At 39.9% G+C, this 22,310-nt stretch overlaps 1 protein-coding gene and 3 non-coding genes across 4 annotated transcripts; all 4 read left to right on the top strand.

Moving 5' to 3' along the window:
• Positions 1-458: 458 nt before the first annotated feature.
• Positions 459-4,832, top strand: LOC139480059 (tetratricopeptide repeat protein 33-like). The gene is made up of 5 exons (XM_071263039.1): positions 459-545; positions 870-1,130; positions 2,206-2,287; positions 3,265-3,396; positions 4,464-4,832. The coding sequence occupies exons 2-5, from the start codon at positions 910-912 to the stop codon at positions 4,824-4,826; spliced, it is 798 nt and encodes a 265-aa protein (XP_071119140.1). The 5' UTR covers positions 459-545; positions 870-909; the 3' UTR covers positions 4,827-4,832.
• Positions 4,833-21,123: 16,291 nt separating this feature from the next.
• Trnag-ccc (transfer RNA glycine (anticodon CCC)) lies at positions 21,124-21,194 on the top strand. The gene has a single exon. It is a non-coding gene; the product is annotated as a tRNA-Gly (tRNA).
• A 415-nt stretch (positions 21,195-21,609) lies between these two features.
• Trnag-ccc (transfer RNA glycine (anticodon CCC)) lies at positions 21,610-21,680 on the top strand. The gene has a single exon. It is a non-coding gene; the product is annotated as a tRNA-Gly (tRNA).
• A 420-nt stretch (positions 21,681-22,100) lies between these two features.
• Trnag-ccc (transfer RNA glycine (anticodon CCC)) lies at positions 22,101-22,171 on the top strand. Its single transcript has one exon. It is a non-coding gene; the product is annotated as a tRNA-Gly (tRNA).
• The last annotated feature ends 139 nt before the right edge of the window (positions 22,172-22,310 follow it).

The following is a 22,310-nucleotide window of genomic DNA, read 5'->3' as shown; positions in this document are numbered from 1 at the left end:
TATTTGAAAGAAAACGTGTTTTGGTATCATCAAAACTTGTCATAAATATGAACAAAGTACGTTTTTATCCACTGTTTCGTAGTGAGACAGCCTATATTCTAATTCAATAATCTGCTGATAGTTGAACTGGATTTTGTAAACAAAGCCATTTACGAGTTTCGGGTGTGGTGTAAGATTAAGATCACTTGAAAAAAGCTGCAATGTAATTTCTATAATTGTAATGTCAACAAAATCATGTAATCAAAGATTACTGAAACCTGATCGGGTCCTAGAAAATACCGGTTCGAAGGTTATACAGCTTTCTTCTCTGTACACATTCTTAGAAGAAGTTCATTCAGCGGCGAAGGCCATTTGAAACATGTGCGACAATGCGTCAAGAATCACGTGACCATGCGGCCAATGAAATCATCGGTTGTAAAATACAACCAATCAAAACATACATTACATGTTATTCATTATTTACGGAAGTGAACCTTTGACCAGCTGATAAACAAGAACATAAAATATATGCTAATTGCTGTATCTACTAATAACACAGAGAGTGGGTACGTTTACGTTTACTTGGAAACACATTCATGGATGTGTCTGTCTTGTTGGTGCTAACGCTGACTCATTTGAGGACCCTGGCATATGTTTATATTGTCCTGTTCAGTTTTCGATCACGATAAAGTTCTTCAAATGTGCCAAGTTTTAAGATTTTTTGGTGAAATTTAGTTACTGATCAGGTACTACGTTTATTTGTAGACAATATAAATGACTCCCCACACCGAATACCAGAATTATTTGGGGTTAGTAGAATCAGTAAAATGAATAAAGTCTCACCTAAAATAAATAAGGATCACATAATATGACGGTTATTTATTTTTCAGACCATTTAGAGGTTATTGATCTCAAATTTGAATACATATTATGACAAGTTTTGGATGGAAAAGGAAAACCGGTACAAAAGTTTCCAAATCAACCTCCGCGTCATTTGAAGGGAACACCAAGGATGATGATGAAGAGGTTCGTAATGGTGATATAGATTGGATTTCTCTCGCCCCAAAGAGAAGAATTATCTCCCTTGAAGATGCTGTCGGCAAGAGCGAGAGACTGAAGAACGAGGGTTGTGTCCTGGCAGAGTCTGACAGGTAACATGGCTACTTTTAGGGTGTACGCTTTCTTTGTTGTTTGTTGCCGCACTCATAATAATCCAGCTATGTCACAGCGGTCAAGTCTGGACCACACAGTGCAGTGATTGACATCATGAGCATCGAGGAGCAATGGGGATACAATGACATACCATCAACCAAGTCACCAAGCCTGACTACCTGATCCATTTAGTTGCCTCTTCCAACAAGCATAGGTTGCCTAAGACCTACATTCTTTTCCGGAATCGCCACAGGTTACACCACTAGGGAAGATGGCTACAACATGATGTGCTTTCAGATATTCATGAGTGTTGTTGAATATTTAGTGCAAACATACTAGGAATGTCACTGTATGCTCACAATACAATAAATATGACAACTCTTCAATAATATTCTAAAAGTTCTAAAATTGTCAAGTAGATATATAATGATTCCTGTATTCATATCACCATTCCAAATGTTTTTTTAAAATTTTGGAATATGGTAAGAAATGCCTTATAGAGGAAAGTGTTCATATGCTGTGATAAATCCAGGCAATTATCCACCTTCAAACCGTATTCAGCAATTCAGCACATGCTTCCATTCATTTGAGGAAGACCCGTGAAGATTCCAGGGTAGAATAGGTCTTCAGCAACCCATGCTTGCCATAAAAGGTGACTATGCTTGTCGTAAAAGGCAACTAATGGGATCGGGTGGTCAGGCTCGCTGACTTGGTTGATGCATGTCATCGATCCCAATTGCGTGGATCGATGCTCATGATATTAATCACTGGATTGTCTGGTCCAGATTTACAGAACGCCGTCATATAGCTGGAATATTGCTAAGTGCGGCGTTAAGCAACAAACAAACAAACAAACAACAACATTTGAGAAAGAGTACACAGTGATAAGAAATTTCATTAAAAACTTCAAAAAAAGGTGAAATTTTCATATGTTCATATAATGGCATCAAATGTGTCAGTGTCATTGAAATTTCATGTCAATGATTTCTTCACCCAACAACATGTAGGCCAGGGTACAGTATACCACATTACTCAATTTCTTGTTTTTGTTTACCTACTTGTAATGTGTTGCAGATACTGGGAGGCCATCAAGAAATGGGATGAAGCTCTCCACTTTAACCCGCTCAACTGTAAGGTCTATGAGATGAAGGCCCAGGTGAGTGGTGCTTCTAGCGACACAGAAAGCACACCCTTCTCACCCAACTTCCTTCACGCACATTGTTACACGCATCCCTCGAGGGATTCTCTTGCAGGTTCCCAGTTCTTGTCACAGGCAGCTGAGTAGGGAGGATCTGGTGGTTACCATGGTTACAATTTAAGTGATGTTTCTTGTTCATGCTCTCAACACCTGGGTCACCTACCCAGACTCTAGAATTATGCATAGATACTATGGCTGGAACATTGCTGACTGTGGTGCAAAACAACATTCACTCAATCTTATCCATCTTTAAGGTAGCCATCAACCTATTATATTAGGGTCTGCTGGCAGATCATTGCATGGTCTTTCTTCCCTTAAGTGTCTGGGCAAAGTGTTTATGAAAAAGCATCTGAACTTGTTTTTGTCGTCTTTCCTTCGACCTGTTGAGTGGTCTAGTGGTAGAGCGTCCACCCGGGGAGCGGAAGGTCTAGGGTTCAATCCCTCGCAGCATCATACCAAAAGATGTTAAAAGATTGTACTTGTTGTTACTTTGTCTGGGGCTCGGCATTAAGGGGCTAAAACAAGGTCTAGTCGGCTCCGAGTCAGTATACTGTGTGTGTTTGGGTGGTATGCATGTTGAACTGCAGCATGGTATCTCAGTGGGCTAGCACTATAAACTCAGCATTAGCCCGGACTAGTACAAAAGCACAGACAGACGCACACACGCACAGCAATAATCGTAAACCCCACCTCACCTCACCTCACCTCACCCCACCTCACCCCCGCCTGGTCAAGGTTTTTAATGTTAACCACTGGACAATCTCATAAAAATCTTTAAGATCTACTCTGAGACGATACTTTCTGCATGAAGTCCTGAGGATACCTCCATAGGAGTTGACACCAAAGTTAAATTCCTCTAGAAAACCACTTGAGCAAAATACAAAATTGCATCCCTTACTCCTATTTAAATACAGTTATTAATTTTGTTTGTCTAGGCTCTGATGGCGCTGAATGAGTTGTACCCGGCGGTGTCGGCGGCGCGGAAGGCTGTGGAGGTCTGCCCCACCTGGTGGGTGGGTCACCAGACCCTGGGGCGAGCTCAACTCAACCTGGGAGAAGTGAGACTGGTGAGTTCTTGTAGGCGCCATGTGAGACATCCTCAAGGGGTCAGCTCATTATACCATACTATCTGCTATAGGAAATATGTCTTACCATGCATCTGTGTTTTATGAATATATAATGTATAACATTATTAACTGTCTGGCAGTAGTTCGATGCTTTTTTGGCATACCAGAGTCTAATTGCCTTCATTTGCCCCTAATGAAGGGGAGATAACTCGTTCGTGGATTACCTCCCCTTGACCATAGTCTTTAAGTTGTTTACAGCATCAACCAGATCTATAAGTGGCTAAATTGAGAAACTGGGTTAGTGTGATTCTTCAACATGAAAATGGAATGTAACTGAACTTGAAATAATCTTTCAAGAGGGTTCTATTAGACTTTTCACTCTGCCACTATCACATGTAGTTTTGGTCTCCATATATCTGAAATAGTGTTGATGTGATGTATTGACTCACACATGTATTTCACAGTTACTTTGTGATGTGCAAATAATATTATGGCTTTAACATGAAGCATGTCATTTCTTTAAAAAACGGGGTTCAGATATGGATCCCTATAGCAAGAAAAAACATGATACCTTCGTACTAATTTGTACTCACACACAAACAGCTACAAACACCCTGGATCCCCTTGATACAAACATGAATTTAACTATGTCTTTGTCATTTATGTCATGAAATCTTTATTCAATGTGCTTCATATATTTTATACAATCTCATTTGTCTTGTAAGGTAGGGATAATTAATCTGTAATTCCACATCAAATATCTCATCATCAAATTCCCTATCGACAAATTTCCCATCAACAAATCCTCATAAAAAAATTCTCAACAAATTTCTCATCAACAAATTCCTCAACATCAAATTCTTCCTCAATGGATTACTGATCAAATTCCTCATAAACACTTTCCCTGTCAACAAATTCCTCATCAACAAATTCCCCATTAACAAATCCTCCCCCCAAATTCCTCATTACCAAATTCCTCATCCACAAATTTTCGCATCAACAAATTCCCAAACTACAAGTTCCTCATCAACAAATTCCCCATGTGCAGTTTGTGTTTCCTCCTTCAGGCTCTGCACAGCTTCTCCACAGCGGTTCACCTCAACCCAGCTGACCGGGAATTGTGGGAGGAGGATCTGATGTGGGCCGACACCCTGGTGCGACAACGCAGACAGGCATCTGAAACAGTCAAGCAACAAGCAAGCAAGTCAACTGTTACTATCACTGAAATCTCTGATGATCCCAGCGCTACATGTGTCAGTGACAAGGCTATGGACAAATATGACACTAGAGCTGGAGACAAGGCTGGAGACAAGGGCATGTCAGTGAAGGCATATAGCAGAGAGACAGCCAACAGGATGGAGAAGATCAAGAAGACCGGAAAATTGAAATCTGTACCAAACAATTATGTTGTTATGAGGGATAAATTATAAAATATGTGTCATGTTTTCATTTGATGTCAGCTGTAGCTACTCTGAATGTAGAGAAGATCCCGCAGCACGATGCTTGGCCTTGAGCAGATACAGTGAAGATCCGGGTTACAACGTGTGAATTATGCTCATGCTATCAACCACAGGTTTGACTGATGTAATCTCTTAAAAATTGGTGATGAAATATTTATAGATAAGCATTTTTATTCATCTGTAAAGGAATGTCACATACAGTCAATATTCAATATTGTTAGATGAAATTGAAGAAGAGAGAGTTAGTGAGTTGGGTTACCGCTGCTTTTGACAGTATTCCAGTAATATCACGGCGTGCCAGCTTAATGTAGGAGGAAAGCCCAAAGTGATGCAGGTCTCAGATGTTTACCACTTCGGTGAAACCCATGAGTGCGGGTATGGTGCTGACAAACCTAGAAACATAATCTGGGCAAACCGGAATTCGAACCAACATTCATAGGTTTCTGGCGTCCTCAAGGGACGTAACTCTTAGACGAGGGAGAGAAGGTTATGATACTTAAATTATTTATGAGGTTTTGATCATATTCACATGGAAGTTAAACACAAATCAGCCTTAGGGATATATTTGTCTGTCTGTATTGATAAATATCAGTTATTCCCCTTTGGTGAAAAAACAATTTGGTGGTGTGCCTTGCCTCACTGCTGTAGTAGGCATGGGTGGCCAAGTCATCTTAGGTCCCACAATACTCTGTGGAGAGGTGCGTCTTTTAGGCATGTCAGAGACCTTTGATCGGGGGTTCGAATCCCGGTTTGAATCCCAGTTCGTCCTGATTGTTTCCGGGTTTGTCTGCACCATAGCCATGCTTCAGGGTTTCACCAAAGTGGTAGATGTCTAAAGCCCCTGTTACACTATCAAAAACTTTGATAAAAAAACTTGGTCAAAGACCATTTTGACCAAGTTTTGGATAGTGTAACATGCCGTCAAAAACTTTGACAAAGTTTTTGATGGGACTTTGATGGAGTAGAAACCGATCATATTTCTCCTCAAACTTTGATCAAAGTTTCAACTGGAAATGCATAGAGTCAAGTCAAAATGAGTAAACTATTTTGGACTGACGAGATGTTGGAAGAATTAATTGATTTGTTTCAACAACAAGCAGCCATTGCTTACCCTGAAGCCGCTTTCTCAACATGGCAATACACAAAATACATCTGGCAACAGCAAACAATACTTCATCTGTAGCATCCACCTTGGCAAGATAATTCCCACCAAAACTTTGATGAGTGTAAACAGTCCAACTTGGACCAAGAAAACTTGGTCAAAGTTTTCTTTGACCAAGTTTTTGATCAAAGTTTTTGAAGTGTAACGGGGCCTTAAGACCTGCATCAGTTCAAGTTTTCCTCCCGCATCAAGCTGAGACGTGATATAACAAAGCTGGGTTAAACCAAACTGTCTCCCACTCATAGTTTGCTGTCACAGGAAAGTGTAAAGAGATAAAACAAGCTTAAACTACATGTATAAAAAAGTAAATCTAATACTATAGATTTTAATTACAAATGGTTCAAAAGTGATTTAAAATGAATGAGTGCATGAATGGAGTATTATGTTGCTTTTGGCAAAATATGAGCCCCCACCACAGATGGAGGCTCGAACCCGGCTTTCCCGTGAGGCGAGCCAACTCGAACCGCCACCCGACATTGGAAATGTTAGTGATCATGAGTGATCTCCCTTAGGCCGTAGCGCCACTCACAATCAATATGGTGCTTCGAAGCAGAAGTGGAGAATACATTGCTGTTCTCGCTCAGGCGGTGCTGGTGAATCTTTGGACGCTCATCAGGAAATCCATCCATCTTGAAAGTTCGTTATACGAAGGCGAAAAATCGCCTGAGTACCCTATATTTGGAGTACCAAGGAAAAATATAGATATATTACAACAGAGTAATTATGTTAAAAGAATTTTTGAGCATTCCTGTGCGAAATAATCTGGAATTATTTTCAAAGTACTGTTATCTTGCTTTAAGAAAAGAACAGTATTTGAAATGACAACAAATAAACCAATTCCAGATAAAGACCGTTTTAATCTTAAAGTATGCTGGGGGAAGACGGATTGATTGGTTGGTTGGTTGGATGGTTTGTTGTTTAACTCCGCACTCATCAATATTCCAGCTATATGACGGCGGTCGGTAAATAATCGAGTCTGGACCAGACAATCCAGTGATTGAGCATCGATCCGCGCAATTGGGCTCGATGACATGCATCAATCAAGTCAGCGAGCCTGACCACCCGATCCCGTTAGTCGCCTCTTACGACAAGTATAGTCGCCTTTTACGGCAAGCAGCGGTTGCTGAAGACCTATCCTACCCCGGATCTTCACGGGTCATTGAAAGATTGAACCAAAATTTGATACAACTTAGAGTGGTTTGTGACTGGAAACGTTAACGTTATTAATACAATTACACTATTACAAATGTGACGCAGCAGATTAAACACTGTCGTCGAAAGGCAGACAGATGTCAGTCGCGACGGATACAGCAAGTTTTCAGGAGTTGACTTGTCTTCTGATGGGGAGCCTGGGCCGGCAACCCAGTGGTCTGTGTCACTGCAATGGCCGTGCCAAAGTTCTGTTTATTGTGGGTTTGAATCCCAGATTATCGCCCTTGCTCTATCAACGCTGTGGATTGAAGTGCTAAACGTGTCACTGCGGGCTTACCTTATTCATTAAACTGACGTACTGTGCTTCAACTACACTGCGGCGTTGAACCCAACTCACAAGTGTAGGATACTATGATCTGAAATGTAGAAGACGGAGATTTGTTTCGTCGTTTATTGTCTCATCCGGCAGTCCGCAATAGTGCAGCTAGGTCATGCCGGCCTGCAATACTGGATTCTGGAACAGACAAACCAGTACTTGATATTATGATCAAAATTCCACGCCGTCGGGGTACGATGACACACAATTTACCAAGTTACCGAGACTGACCACCCGATGCTATTTAGCCGATTCTTACGACAAACAAATATCAATATATTTCTGGACCCAAATAAAGAAAACCCCATGGCCCACCAATATACGAGCACTTTATTGAAATACACATGTATATTGACAAGTGAACTCACTGAACATAATCCCCTCATACGATCCCCACTGAAGTTAAACATTTCAAAGCGCCCAGCCGTCTAGGAAAATCCTTGATCCGACTTAACCCTACTTACACCATTCAACAGCCAGGCGGTTGTACTTTTGCTTTTCTTAAACATTTTTATTAAATGTGTTTGACGTATCATCATCATCATCATAATCATCATCATCATTAGACCAACGTCTACGAATCACACCACTGCTATGAGGCTTTTGATCATCATCATCATCATCATTAGACCAACGTCTACGAATCACACCACTGCTATGAGGCTTTTGATCATCATCATCATCATCACAATCATCATTAGACCAACGTCTACGAATCACACCACTGCTATGAGGCTTTTGATCATCATCATCATCATCACAATCATCATTAGACCAACGTCTACGAATCACACCACTGCTATGAGGCTTTTGATCATCATCATCATCACAATCATCATTAGACCAACGTCTACGAATCACACCACTGCTATGAGGCTTTTGATCATCATCATCATCATCATAATCATCACAATCATCATTAAACCAACGTCTACGAATCACACCACTGCTATGAGGCTTTTGATCATCATCATCATCATCATCACATCATCATCATCATCATCATCATCATCACCATCATCATTATTAAACCAACGTCTACGAATCACACCACTGCTATGAGGCTTTTGAGTTATATCATTTACACCCATCATTTTCACCACCCATAAACTCACTTCGGTCTCCAAAGTGTACCTTGGGAATAATTAACTTTAAAGTTTTTGGTTTTTGTTCCAACTGAAATCTTATAAACTGAACCTGCCCATGAGTTTTGATATCACGCACGTCTAAGGCAAGAGAGAGGGTGGTTGTTTCCTATATGCCTATTGTTCGGTACCCCGACCGTTATATTGCCGCATTTCTATTAATTGCGATTAAACTAAACTACCATTCACCCACTCGAATGGTAAGAGGCCGAAGTCTTATGAGATTCTTAACAAATCAGCTTTCCTCTTCGATCAAGTACTTTCATGGATAATTTGTTTCATTGAAATTCGAGGTTTAGTGGCATTTTTTAATATATTTTATTCAAACACTTCACAATGTGAGCCACATGCTACATACACACCGTCATTATGAAATAATTCAAAATGTACATAAATTTAAGCAGAAATGATGCTTCATTACTTCGATAAAATTACAAAATTAAACAGTTAATTTCAAATATTAAATTTGCGATATAAAAAAAATGAACTTTAACTAAAAAAATATTGTTTCATAACGTCGTAAAAAGACCATGAAAAATTAGTCAAAATTGATTTCTCATTTCCAACCACCCAACTTGTCGCTTAATTTAAGCTCAATCAAATTAAACCGAGGTTCACATTTCCCTGGAAATGTGGTGCCCCGTTCTTCCGCGAATAAAGTATAAATCTCAAGTTAACTCTTGTAAAAAACTAATGAATACAATGTTTCGTGTCACAATAGACACGCGATGGCGTTTTTGCATCTGTTAAATTGTTTGATCCCCGGCAGATGATCATGTTTATTGATGCCATGCGTTGCAATATACAACTGCTGACGAATAGCTTGTTCATTTCAGCTCGCGTGCTCACGGCACGTGCGCTAGTCGCGCGCGGACCGTTGTACATATCCTAATATTTGAAGCATTGCCGGTGCTCGTGAAAACAGAGGGTGTGCGCGTGGCTCGAGATTTTACGGATTCGGAGGGATGATTAAGAGCGACGTGTGTGAAATTGATGACTTTGTTCATTTCATGTTTATTTCATTCACAGGGGACTGGTGGAAATTGGACAGCGCGTCAACAACAGGAGACGCAGTCAACGCATTATATTACAAGAAGGTGTACACGTCTAATTTTAAAGCTGGACTTAGTAAATATTTCCATAGCTGCAATATTCAACATAAAAAATAGATCACGCTTTTAATACAATCTTTCGAAACATGGTTTTATAGAAATGTATATATGCATAACGGGGTCTTCTATTTAGCACTATGCATATTAAATGCATGTGCACTCTCCTGACGATAATGAATATTAAGGGCCAAATCGATCAAGGAGGATAAGATATGTATACACTTGACATTGTTGTGATAAGGATCAAAGTGTCAATTAACTGGGATAAAAAAGCTGATGTGGTACATATAAAGTGTATCATTTGTTTCACTGGATACTGACATGCTCATAACTATATTGATAATAATGATAATGATAAAACACTATCCTTTCGATAATGTACCATGTATTTTGTGTTCTTGGTAAATCATACACTTCCAGAAAAACTCAAATAATTCAACTTAGGTTTAACTTTTATCATCAAAAAGTAATCTTTCTTGCTCTTTTCCGTTTTATTTTTCACCACCAAATCTATCTTATAGGGATAATGTAGTTTTAAATTCGCTATCAAGTACAAATACCACTTATTTAAGAAAACGATACTTTTTTACTTTATTTAACTGTTATCTAAGTAGCAAACGTCGATATATTTCTTTGGATTTTTTAAAAGAATGTGGAAATGTTACAGAACTTTTTGTGATCAAACATGATATTTTTATACACAATAAAAATGTATAACATTCACCTCCGACTCTCGGTGATTATCCGAAAGCTCTGTCCACAGCATGTAATCAGGGGGCCCAAATCTGGTTGTCAAAGAACAAGAAGATGGCACCTTGATCTCGCGAAATCTCGTTGCAAACGTTATCGACCCCAAGTCCCCATTACACGCCTCGCAGTGGGGTGCCCTTGTACCCAATGTCAAATATTTACTGATAATTTTAAAAGTCTGAGCATCCTTGGCCTTGGGGAGTTGTTATGTATAGGGACATACGGGCAGTTATTGAAGAACCAATTCAAGACACGACGCCATTTTGAAAATGTTATCCAACGTCGATACGAGTTTTTTGACGTCACGTGAAAGCTAGGGGCGACGTGGCTGGACCTTCTTAACTCACCGAATGAGATTGCCTCTAAAAAGAGCGCTCCAGAAACTGTAATATTTTGTCAAAGAATTTCAAGACTCGGCCGAGACGCCTTCAGCGATATTGGTTGTCTGAGCCAATAAAGCGGTCTCTTCATTGATCGACTGTTCGCGAGGTCAAATGTTTTCTAAACAAAAGATGCAGAATTGTCACAGAAATTACTCAAGGCAACAATAGTATGAAAATGTACTGTCACTCACAATACATGATCTCCGAGCTATAAGGAGCAATCTGCCATTTTTGTCAAGTAATCCGAAAACCGGGGTAAATTTCAGGAGGGGCCCCAAGTAGTGAGATCAAATGGCGGCCTATTGACAACTATTGGGTAAAATGACATTTATATTATATCGCAGCATCTTCAACTTGTAGAGTCCAACACTTGATGTGTTTTAATTAAAACCCGGGACTCGTTCAATGTTATCTGTCTCCTGTCACGTTTTTCACATGGAATTTTAATAGTTGTTTGACAGACCCAATGAAAAGTGATAGCCGATATTTTGGCCAAGTGGAATGATCATTTACATGGAAAAAGACGGAAATTGAGATATTCTATCTGTGGTTGCGTGTTCGCTTTTAATTTTTTAAATTTTTTTTTAATAAAAATGTACTTTCATATAGTTCAGTGTTAGAGTGTTTTAAATTCATTAGACAACCGGATGGATAATGTATATATTTGAACAGATAAATTACAGATAATAATATTATTTCCATGTGTCTGAAATATATATTATGTAAGCATTTTCTTATTGGCAAACTATATATCGTTTGGGTCTGACTAACCGATGAATATAGACTTATTACAGATGCATTTTTTATTATCCGTTTTCGTTGATATTTTTGCACCATTTTTAGATAGGCACACATCAAAATAACAACAAACATAGACTTTACGTCATAAACATAAAACCACTGCACACAGTTGCGAGTTCGCACACGTTGAACGACACATGGAAATTTCTTTAACATAAAATTCGAGGCCAATGGACATTTAGAAGGAGGCTAAGGGTACCAACTGAGAACTTGAAAAAATGACCCATGCCAATCTTGTTTATAGGATGATTTCAGTCTATACACACTCAGATAGAAACTAGATACATTAAAGACACACTCAGATAGAAACTAGATACATTATAGACACACTCAGATAGAAACTAGATACATTATAGACACACTCAGATAGAAACTAGATACATTAAAGACACACTCAGATAGAAAACTAGATACATTATAGACACACTCAGATAGAAACTAGATACATTATAGACACACTCAGATAGAAACTAGATACATGATAGACACACTCAGAAACTAGATACATTATAGACACACTCAGATAGAAACTAGATACATTATAGACACACACAGATAGAAACTAGATACATTATAGACACACTCAGATAGAAACTAGATACATTATAGACACACTCAGATAGAAAACTAGATACATTATAGACACACTCAGATAGAAACTAGATACATTATAGACACACTCAGATAGAAAACTAGATACATTATAGACACACTCAGATAGAAACTAGATACATGATAGACACACTCAGAAACTAGATACATTATAGACACACTCAGATAGAAACTAGATACATTATAGACACACACAGATAGAAACTAGATACATTATAGACACACTCAGATAGAAACTAGATACATTATAGACACACTCAGATAGAAACTAGATACATTATAGACACACTCAGATAGAAACTAGATACATTATAGACACACTCAGATAGAAAACTAGATACATTATAGACACACTCAGATAGAAACTAGATACATTATAGACACACTCAGATAGAAACTAGATACATTATAGACACACTCAGAAACTAGATACATTATAGACACACTCAGATAGAAACTAGATACATTATAGACACACACAGATAGAAACTAGATACATTATAGACACACTCAGATAGAAAACTAGATACATTATAGACACACTCAGATAGAAACTAGATACATTATAGACACACTCAGATAGAAAACTAGATACATTATAGACACACTCAGATAGAAACTAGATACATTATAGACACACTCAGATAGAAACTAGATACATTATAGACACACTCAGATAGAAACTAGATACATTATAGACACACTCAGATAGAAACTAGATACATTATAGACACACTCAGATAGAAAACTAGATACATTATAGACACACTCAGATAGAAACTAGATACATTATAGACACACTCAGATAGAAAAATAGATACATTATAGACACACTAAGATAGAAAACTACTGCATTAGTTCAGCTTAGATGTTCTTCTCACCGGCTCCAAACTGAAACTGGTGGATATGTTAAAGAAGTAAAATCAGATAGAATATGTCATGTACGCAAACTAAGATACAATGAGGATGGATACCATCTTGTACTTGTGTGTTATGCTTATGGCAATCTCAGGAGTGTGTATATACCCCAAAATACTACTTATATCCAACATTACATAACTTGTACTTACTAATGTCTTCCAAAATTCAGAAACTGAGAAAAATCTTGCAACGTTTGTATATAAATCAATGCAACTAAGACAGTCGTGTATGTGAACAATGTATATCAAATTACCAATGTATATATGGTGCTATTCTGTCAAGCAATGATGTAACTGTAGGATGCCACTCCTTAATACAGATTGATAAGTGTGATAAGTATGACGCACTTACACATCCACACACATTTAAACATTCACAAACATTTAGAGTTACACCGACAAACACGTACGCATCGGAATACTCTTAAACATCAACACTCCTTACGCACAGCAGACACTGAGGCATTCGTACATATTTCACAGGATTTTTTTCTCCAAATCCGACAAGTTAATATGAGAGTACTACTTTTCCAATTAACCAACAAAGAAACTAGATGGGTATTTTATGGTAAAAAAAGAAAAGAAATGCCACGGCATTGTGTAGTAACTGACAAGCCGACCTTCTCCTCCAACCTGTCAGTGAGACCCCAATCTGCCGCCTCTCCGATATGGCACTGAACCTACGGCAAATATCAGAGCCAGTGACATGTCACCCGCCAAACTAATTTGTCAATATCACTGTCAAAGCATGGCCATCTGAGGTGCACGTGGCCCACGTAGACTCGAGTACCGCGTTTTGTCCGTGTAAAACTCGGATCTGATTGATGGACGTTCTCCTATTGTGGCGACTTGTGGTCAAACGCTGTCTGTCTGACATGACCACACGGCACACCATCCTCGGACTGGCGCTGATATAAGATCGTTCAAGACTGTTTCAGCAACATCTGTCTCTGTCGACTCCATTGACTAACATAAAGTCTATGAAATCGTTTATTGCAGAATAAATATCTATTTAAGTTTATTCTAATGCTGATTGTGGATTTTTTTGCCGATTGATATTATCCAAACTGTTCCTTCATAAAATTCAATGAGGATATTCTGAAGCCAAGCTGCAGGTTTATCGACTCCCTTCAGCCTTACAATCTGTATCTACAGTTTTACTTACTGCAGCGATTGATTGACAATGACGCTGATTATTTGGTTGTTAAAATATTGGATCAATATTATTTCTCTATTGTTCTGAGACCGCCTCCGTGGTCTAATGGTAGAGCGTCCGCCCTGAGAGCGGAAGGTCCGGGGTTCGATCCCTGGCCGCGTCATACCAAAAGACGTTAAAAGATGGTACTTGTTGTTACCCTGTCTGGCGCTCGGCATTAAGGGGCTAAACCAAGGACTGGTCGGCTCGGAGTCAGTATACTGTGTCTGAGTGGGGTATTCATGTTAAACTGCGGCATGGTATCTCAGTTGGCTAACAGTATAAATCGGCATCAGTCCGGACTAGTACAAGCAGCCACACAAACACACACATGCGTACATGCACGTCGCTATATAAGTGCAATAATCTTGGACGCGACGTTAAACCCCATATCACCTCACCTCACCTCACCTCACCTCACCTCACCTCACCTCACCTCACCTGTTCTGTGCTACCCAAAATACCACCTCAATACTTATGATTATGATGGTGGCGATAATAGTCATAATTTAAATGACAGTAGCAGTGGTAGTTGTAATAGCAGGACTATTAGCGGTTGAGTTTAGTCTCCTACGGTAAAAGGACCCACGATATATCACTTGGTGAGTGAGTCGGGTTTAACGCGCTTGTGACAGCATTCCAGCTATATCGCGGCGTGTCAGCTTAATGTGGGAGGAAGCCCGAAGTGATGCAGGTCTCAGACGTTAACCATGAGTGCGGGTATGGTGCTGACAAACCTAGAAACATAATCGGGGCGAACCGGGATTCGAACCCACAATCATAAGTTTCTTGCGTGCCCAAGGGACGCAACTGTGCATAGCGAATCGCGGCGCCTTAGACGACAGGGCCACCCGTACCCCCACTTTTGTAAGACAGTTGACAGGGAAATAGTAACCCAAGATAGTCATCGACATATACTGATACGCCACAACAGTATTCCATTTGTGAACACAGTTTCTGTAAACATCTTGATAAAAACATATCTCGAAAAACGAAGAAATCATTCAGTAAATTTGTATAGTAACCTGTGTGTTTTTACAGAAACCTTTCATCCACGCCGTTCAAGAAATGGATTTATGATAACTACCTATACAGCCCATCATTATCAACATCCATCATGCAATCAGCCTGAATCCATTGCTCACTTGTTACTGGAATGTCAAGACCACGCCCCAACCCGTCTCAGTTAAAACAAGAATTGCAGTTAGATACGATATCTGTCGTAGATCTCCTTAAGCCAGGAGATGCAATAGCGAAGGCCAAATGAACTCTATTTCTGAGAGATGGACAGCTACTCGAACGTATATGAATTGTATCAATACTCAAATTCACAATAGATATGTGTACCCTACTCACACACACATGTCCCAAAGAGGGACGGGTCAGCTGAAATTGCTAAGGCAGAAGGCGACCTCTCCAACACTTCAAGCAATAACATCCAGCAGATATATGGATATTCAGCAGGAATAACAGCGACCGCGTTGGTTCTATCGTGCACCACATTAAGACGGAAAGTCATTGACGTATGTAAATTACAAATGAAAATGTTATACTGCTTAAATCATGCATTTCGCTTTTCAAATTCTTCAAAATGCAATTACGAAAACAGAAAATGAGCTATTTTGAAATAACAAGCCATGTGGGAAGCAGGGTTACAGTAGACAATCATCACATCTTAGACAGACGATGACATCAGCGGCGCACGCTCCTGCGCATCTGTTCACACGCTCGGACTAGGATCTCGCGAGATTTGTGCGAGATGGTCACGTGGACGACCTCCTGCGGAGCCACTTTACTACAAGCCACATCAGTGGAAACATTTACAATACAGATTTTGAGAGCCCGTGTCGATGTTTAGATTAATTTGGTGTTGATTAAAACATCCATGAAAGTTTCATAAGATCTGAACGCTGATGGGCCCCATAAGGTGACATTAGCGAAATATTTGACGGTTGTTAACGAGCGGCGAATACTCGATACACTCTACCCATTGTTGTTACTAATCAGCGCTGTAGGGAGTTCAGCAGATTGCATTTGACTTCTCTTCTATCAAGTACAACGTTTGGATAGCTTTGTTTCTTGAGGGAAAACTACCAATCTGTCTCAATAGGAATGGAACATCATGGTAAACACATCAGGGAACGGAAGCCCATGAGGGCCTAATCATTTGTATTTATTTCTTGAAACTTGAAATTATAAGATTGTTAATGAATACTTTATCCTGAACTTTCAATATAATGTCTTGCAGTTTTCAACACAGTATCTGGAATTTTCATGTTGTCTTGATTATGGCCGTACACACCCACACCCACACCCACAGCCCCAGAACCCACACCCTCGACCCCACCCCACCCCACCCAATACAGTACACCCATACCAGTTTGCATGTATTGTTAATATTGCGTATTGCGTTCCATAATTACAGGCTGCATTTGAACCAAATACATACTCGTTAATTCGACATATTCATATGTAACCAACCAAATCGGATTAAATGGACTTGGCTGTACATAACTAGGCAGGGTATTTCACAAGATATTCTGTGGAAATGAAAAAGGACAACATTGGCTACCGCGTTGTCATCAAGTATCTCCCATCATGTCAGCTATAGGGGAGGATGCTCCTTACTGCCACGAGAGAGCCTCGTAGATGATCCAAGATCAGGAGGACCTTCAACTGCCACCACCAAAGACAATGTTGATACAAGACATGATTATGATTATGGATGATCGACAACACACGCCACACAGCTGATACAGCAGGCATCTCTCATGAGAGATGAGGGCATCCTGAGAGATGAACTTGGCATGACTAAGGTTTCAGCAGTGTGGCTTACAAGGCTTCTGACTGATCAGAAACGCTCTTGGGCCATCATCTCCCGTGAAATTTGTTTTACGACGTTTTGACTCGATGCAGATTTTGTTGAGCGAATGTGTAACAATAGTTGAGTCTTGGGTTCACCGCCATCAGCCAGAGACTAAACAACTGTCGAGGCAGTTGAGACTTCTAACGTCCCCTCAGAAGAAGGAGGCAAAATCTGTTCCATCGGCTGGCAAGGTGATGGCTTTGGTTTTCTGGACTACCTCTGGAAAGGTCAGACAATGACTGGACAGTATTATACTAATCTGCTTAGAATATCAAGACTAAACATCGTAGAACACTTACTAGGGGTGTGTTGTACCATCAGGACCATGCATCTGTAAACAAGTCTGTTTGTACCAATGGCTGCAATGTATAAACGTGGCTTTGAACTCATTGAACATCCTCTGTATGTATTTAAAAAATGGAAGACTTTCTACAGCACCGGAAGGGGGCCTACTACACCAGTGTGATCCAGGTACTCCAGCGTTGTTGACCGAAGTGTGTTGACCGTGGAGAGCATCCATAGCCATTGTGTTGCAACCACGTCCTACAACGCGGTCCTTCATAGTTAGGTTCAGAACTTTTCAGTCATCTCTTGTAGAATATATGTGCACAAGTATGGGACGTGTTTCAGTTGTGGTTTTGGTAAATGACAATATTTGTAAACTATTTGTAAAACGTTTGCCATGTTTGCTAGGGATGTGTAAAAACTCAATAGGGACATGGTTTCGTGAAAAACATATATATGTATGTAGGTTAATAATAATTTTATCTTACCCCCATGTCAGAATATTGAGATCTCACTGATTCACGTGATCTTGATAAAATACTATGTATCGAGCCTGGGAGGGGCTTACATTTCTGAGTGGGAAGAATAAATCCTTTACACCCCGCCACGAAGAAAAAAGCTGCACGGTGCTTACGAGTCAATGAAAGTCACGTGACACAGCAAAAGTTAACCTCAGCTCAACAGATATTTTCTGTCACTTTTCAATTTGATTTAATTCGTTTACAATGGCAGGTTGAAACATATCGGCAAGATAAATTCCTTGCAGCAGCATCCGTCGGTGTAGATGTGGTTATATGCGTCCCGCGTGAAGTTTCATAAAACGATCCCCTACAACTTATTGTATTAATTAAGCTGTCGCCACATGTTCTACAGAAACGTACGCCATCAGAGACCAACGCACTACTAAACAATTCTAGTTGCACTGCTGGGGAGGGGTTCTCTTGCCATGTACTTTAGTGTATGTCTCGCGCACTGTGAAAAATAGTAACGCAAAGTTTATTGCCAAACTAGGGAACATGTGCCTGGTCTACATTTCTGTTGTGCCTTTGTCGAGAGCATTATTAAATAAATAGACGGATTATTAAACAATTATTAATTATTGAGTAATGATGATACAGATGGAACGAATTTGCCGGACAAAAGAAAGTATATACGCGAAAAGCTGAAAATAATCGCCAAAAAACTGCAAGGCAAAACAAAACTATGATACCCGTATCAAATACATCACCATGGAATAAGATCTCTTGTTATTCATTTTAGCACCATCATTTTTACTCACTTTTGACCGGCAGTTTATATGCAATGACCGGCAGTCTAACGGGTTCCCAGTGTGCCGATCCGATTCTGCATCCCAATTTGCCGACAGAAAATAATGTAGGCACCATAGGAACTCAGTTGCATCCCTATTTATGTAAATGGACTGAACCACTATTGTTTGACTTATTATTTTTAAATATCTGTTACCCAATCAGGTCAGGCTTGTACTGGTGCAGCTTCCTGTATAAAATGTTAGTAACTGAAAAAACTGAGTAGAAGAATCAACTACTCATTTCTGTTCCAACAGTTCTTAAGCTGAGCAGAGATGTTAATACATATGACTGTATAAACAATATTTTCTTTTAGAGATCAATGCAGTTAACATTAGACTGAGTATATGCGTATTACCGTATAAACAACAACAACAACAACAACAACAACAAAATAAGATCGAACCAATCACATCATTTAACCTTTTTTAAGACCAATGCAATTTACGTTCTAATCTGTTGTTCCAACAAGCCAGTTCGTCATCTGAGCAGTGATGTTAATACATATGACTGGTATTTTCTTTTAGAGGTCAATGCAATTACCATAAGACTGACTAAAATGTGTCAATGTATACACTTCTTTTATTGTAATCCCATCACATTGAAAAGTATAAAACTAGATGTTGGCAAGTCACCGTATCACATGATGGCAAATATTCAGCGATTGTGTGTGTGAATGATGGTGACGATGACAAGCTCCTTGTGTTTGCCGCTGATGATATGCTGAACATACTCCAGGAGGCTGACACGTGGTGCGTGGATGGCAGGTTCTGTGAGTGTCCCAGTTTGTGGGACCAGTTATATGCAGTTCACTGTATGCTGAATGCTAAGATGTAGCCAGTCATTTGGCCAAGTTCAAGATGCCTGGTTCGCAGTGATGGGAGAAGGCCCTGACCCCGAGAAGATCAGATTCTTCAGATGACTTCATGACTACATGACTACATGACTATGACGCCAGGTTTCAAGGGCGCTCGTGGAATCAATATGGAAATATTGGACCCCGCACCAACATCCACCTCGAGTGATGGCTTCATCCCTAACCGAAAACGTGTACTGGGAAATGGACAATTGGTTAATCCAAATCAATCTCAGTCATCGTTTTATCCACGCAATCCGAAATACGAAAATATTTTAACTGCGGGGATACATTTAAAAAACCCCAACTATAACCATCAGGGATATTTCTAAATAACGACATACGATAAGCTTTCACCGTTCTTTTTGACTGTTTGTTTAGGCTAAAGAAATTAATTAAAATGCGCCCTTTGTAATTTTGAAATCTTCACAGATCACGGGTTACCAGTGTTCAGAAATGCGTACATATATTGCTTCATTTAAGCTGCCTTTACAGACGGTAGCCCTGTCTCATGTCACGCTCAGTTGCGTGAGCCATTAAATCACCTCACGGCAGATAGCGGGCCGAGTCAGACAGCCGGGAAGAAGCCAGAGATAAGTGCCCCTTTAACGCCGCTGTGAAGATTATTTCTGTAATATAACGGCGAGTCAGCAAATCCGGCAAGAGATGACTCAGGTCGTTGCGGTTTCAGCCTTATTGAAAGTGAAGAGCACACGTAGGGTCACGTCAGACCAAGGTTCCTAATCGGAGCAAACATGTGTGTCCTCCCCGGGCCCTGTCTCAGTGTACCTGAGAACCGCGGTGCCAACATGACATATCTAACTGTTCATGGGGACCGTGTCCATCATTAGCCTAGACAGAGTAGCCGCGGCATTATTCTGTCTTACAGACCCTGATACAAATATATATCAAATACAGCCCTTGCAAGTCTATAATGTTTGGCAAGTCTAGATTACTGCCGTATCAGGAAATGACGAGAGTCACTGGGCTCCCTTTTATTATATTTTTATTGAGATAACTGAACAACTGTTTTTTTCTGTACGATATGTTCACTTCAGAGACTAGATGTTAGTCTACCGCGGCATGTGCAGATTTACTAATCTTAACCCGATAATATAACAACACTAAAACATTGGACATTGGACTTACTGTGACCCAGATCGGCTATATATTCTGAGGATATGACGAACTTGTCGGGTAGATGGCTGCCATTGCAATTAGAGACCTAGCCTGTTATATTTAGGAAAAAAATTATTACGGGAGAAAAGTGAGTGGTCGACAGTGTTTATTTTCTTTGATCTGTGGACAGCAAGAAGAATAGAGTGAGAGAGAATGATATCAGGGAGCGCCGCTGGTGTAGTGGTATCATGCAAGATTCCCATTCTTGCGACCCGGGTTCGATTCCCGGGCGGCGCACGTCCTTTTGACGAATTCTAGTTCATTGTATGTAGTTGCAATCGAGTGGGGTGCAGATTGAAAACTGAAATGATTTAGGCCACTCTACTGAACTGGAACTTTATTCAATTGCCGTTTGTGTTATTTTGCATTTGGAAAACGTGCATGCATACGGACATGTCTTTAAATGAAGATGGGAGTGACAAATATATTTAGGAGTGTTTGACACATCAGTGCCATGTTTTTAGGAAAGGTGTTAGCCGGAGTAAAGGTTACGTAGATATATGGTCTGCAACAAATTCATTTAAGGAGCATTTCGAGTTGCATATAGAATTAAACTGACTACCACGGGAGAAAAGTGAGTGGTCGACAGTGTTTATTTTCTTTGATCTGTGGACAGCAAGAAGAACAGAGTAAGAGAGAATGTTATCAGGGAGCGCCGCTGGTGTAGTGGTATCATGCAAGATTCCCATTCTTGCGACCCGGGTTCGATTCCCGGGCGGCGCACGTCCTTTTGACGAATTCTAGTTCATTGTATGTAGTTGCAATCGAGTGGGGTGCAGATTGAAAACTGAAATGATTTAGGCCACTCTACTGAACTGGAACTTTATTCAATTGCCGTTTGTGTTATTTTGTATGTGGAAAATGTGCATGCGTATCATACGGATATGTCTTTAAATGAAGATGGGAGTAACAAATATATTTAGGAGTGTTTGACACATCAGTGCCATGTTTTGAGGAAAGGTGTTAGCTGAAGTAATGTTTACGTAGATATATGGTCTGCAACAAATTCATTTAAGGAGCATTTCGAGTTGCATAAAGAATTAAACTGACTACCACGGGAGAAAAGTGAGTGGTCGATAGTGTTTATTTTCTTTGATCTGTGGACAGCAAGAAGAATTGAGTGAGAGAGAATGAAATCAGGGAGCGCCGCTGGTGTAGTGGTATCATGCAAGATTCCCATTCTTGCGACCCGGGTTCGATTCCCGGGCGGCGCACGTCCTTATGACGAATTCTAGTTCATTGTATGTAGTTGCAATCGAGTGGGGTGCAGATTGAAAACTGAAATGATTTAGGCCACTCTACTGAACTGAAACTAGTTCAATTGACGTTTGTTTCATGTTGCATGTGGAAAAT

Source organism: Haliotis cracherodii, unplaced genomic scaffold (assembly GCF_022045235.1).
Source record: "Haliotis cracherodii isolate W230 unplaced genomic scaffold, xgHalCrac1.p SCAF_4, whole genome shotgun sequence".
Lineage (NCBI taxonomy): Eukaryota > Metazoa > Mollusca > Gastropoda > Lepetellida > Haliotidae > Haliotis > Haliotis cracherodii.
The sequence above is the reverse complement of the archived record's forward strand: the minus strand, read 5'-3'. Positions and strand labels throughout refer to the sequence as shown.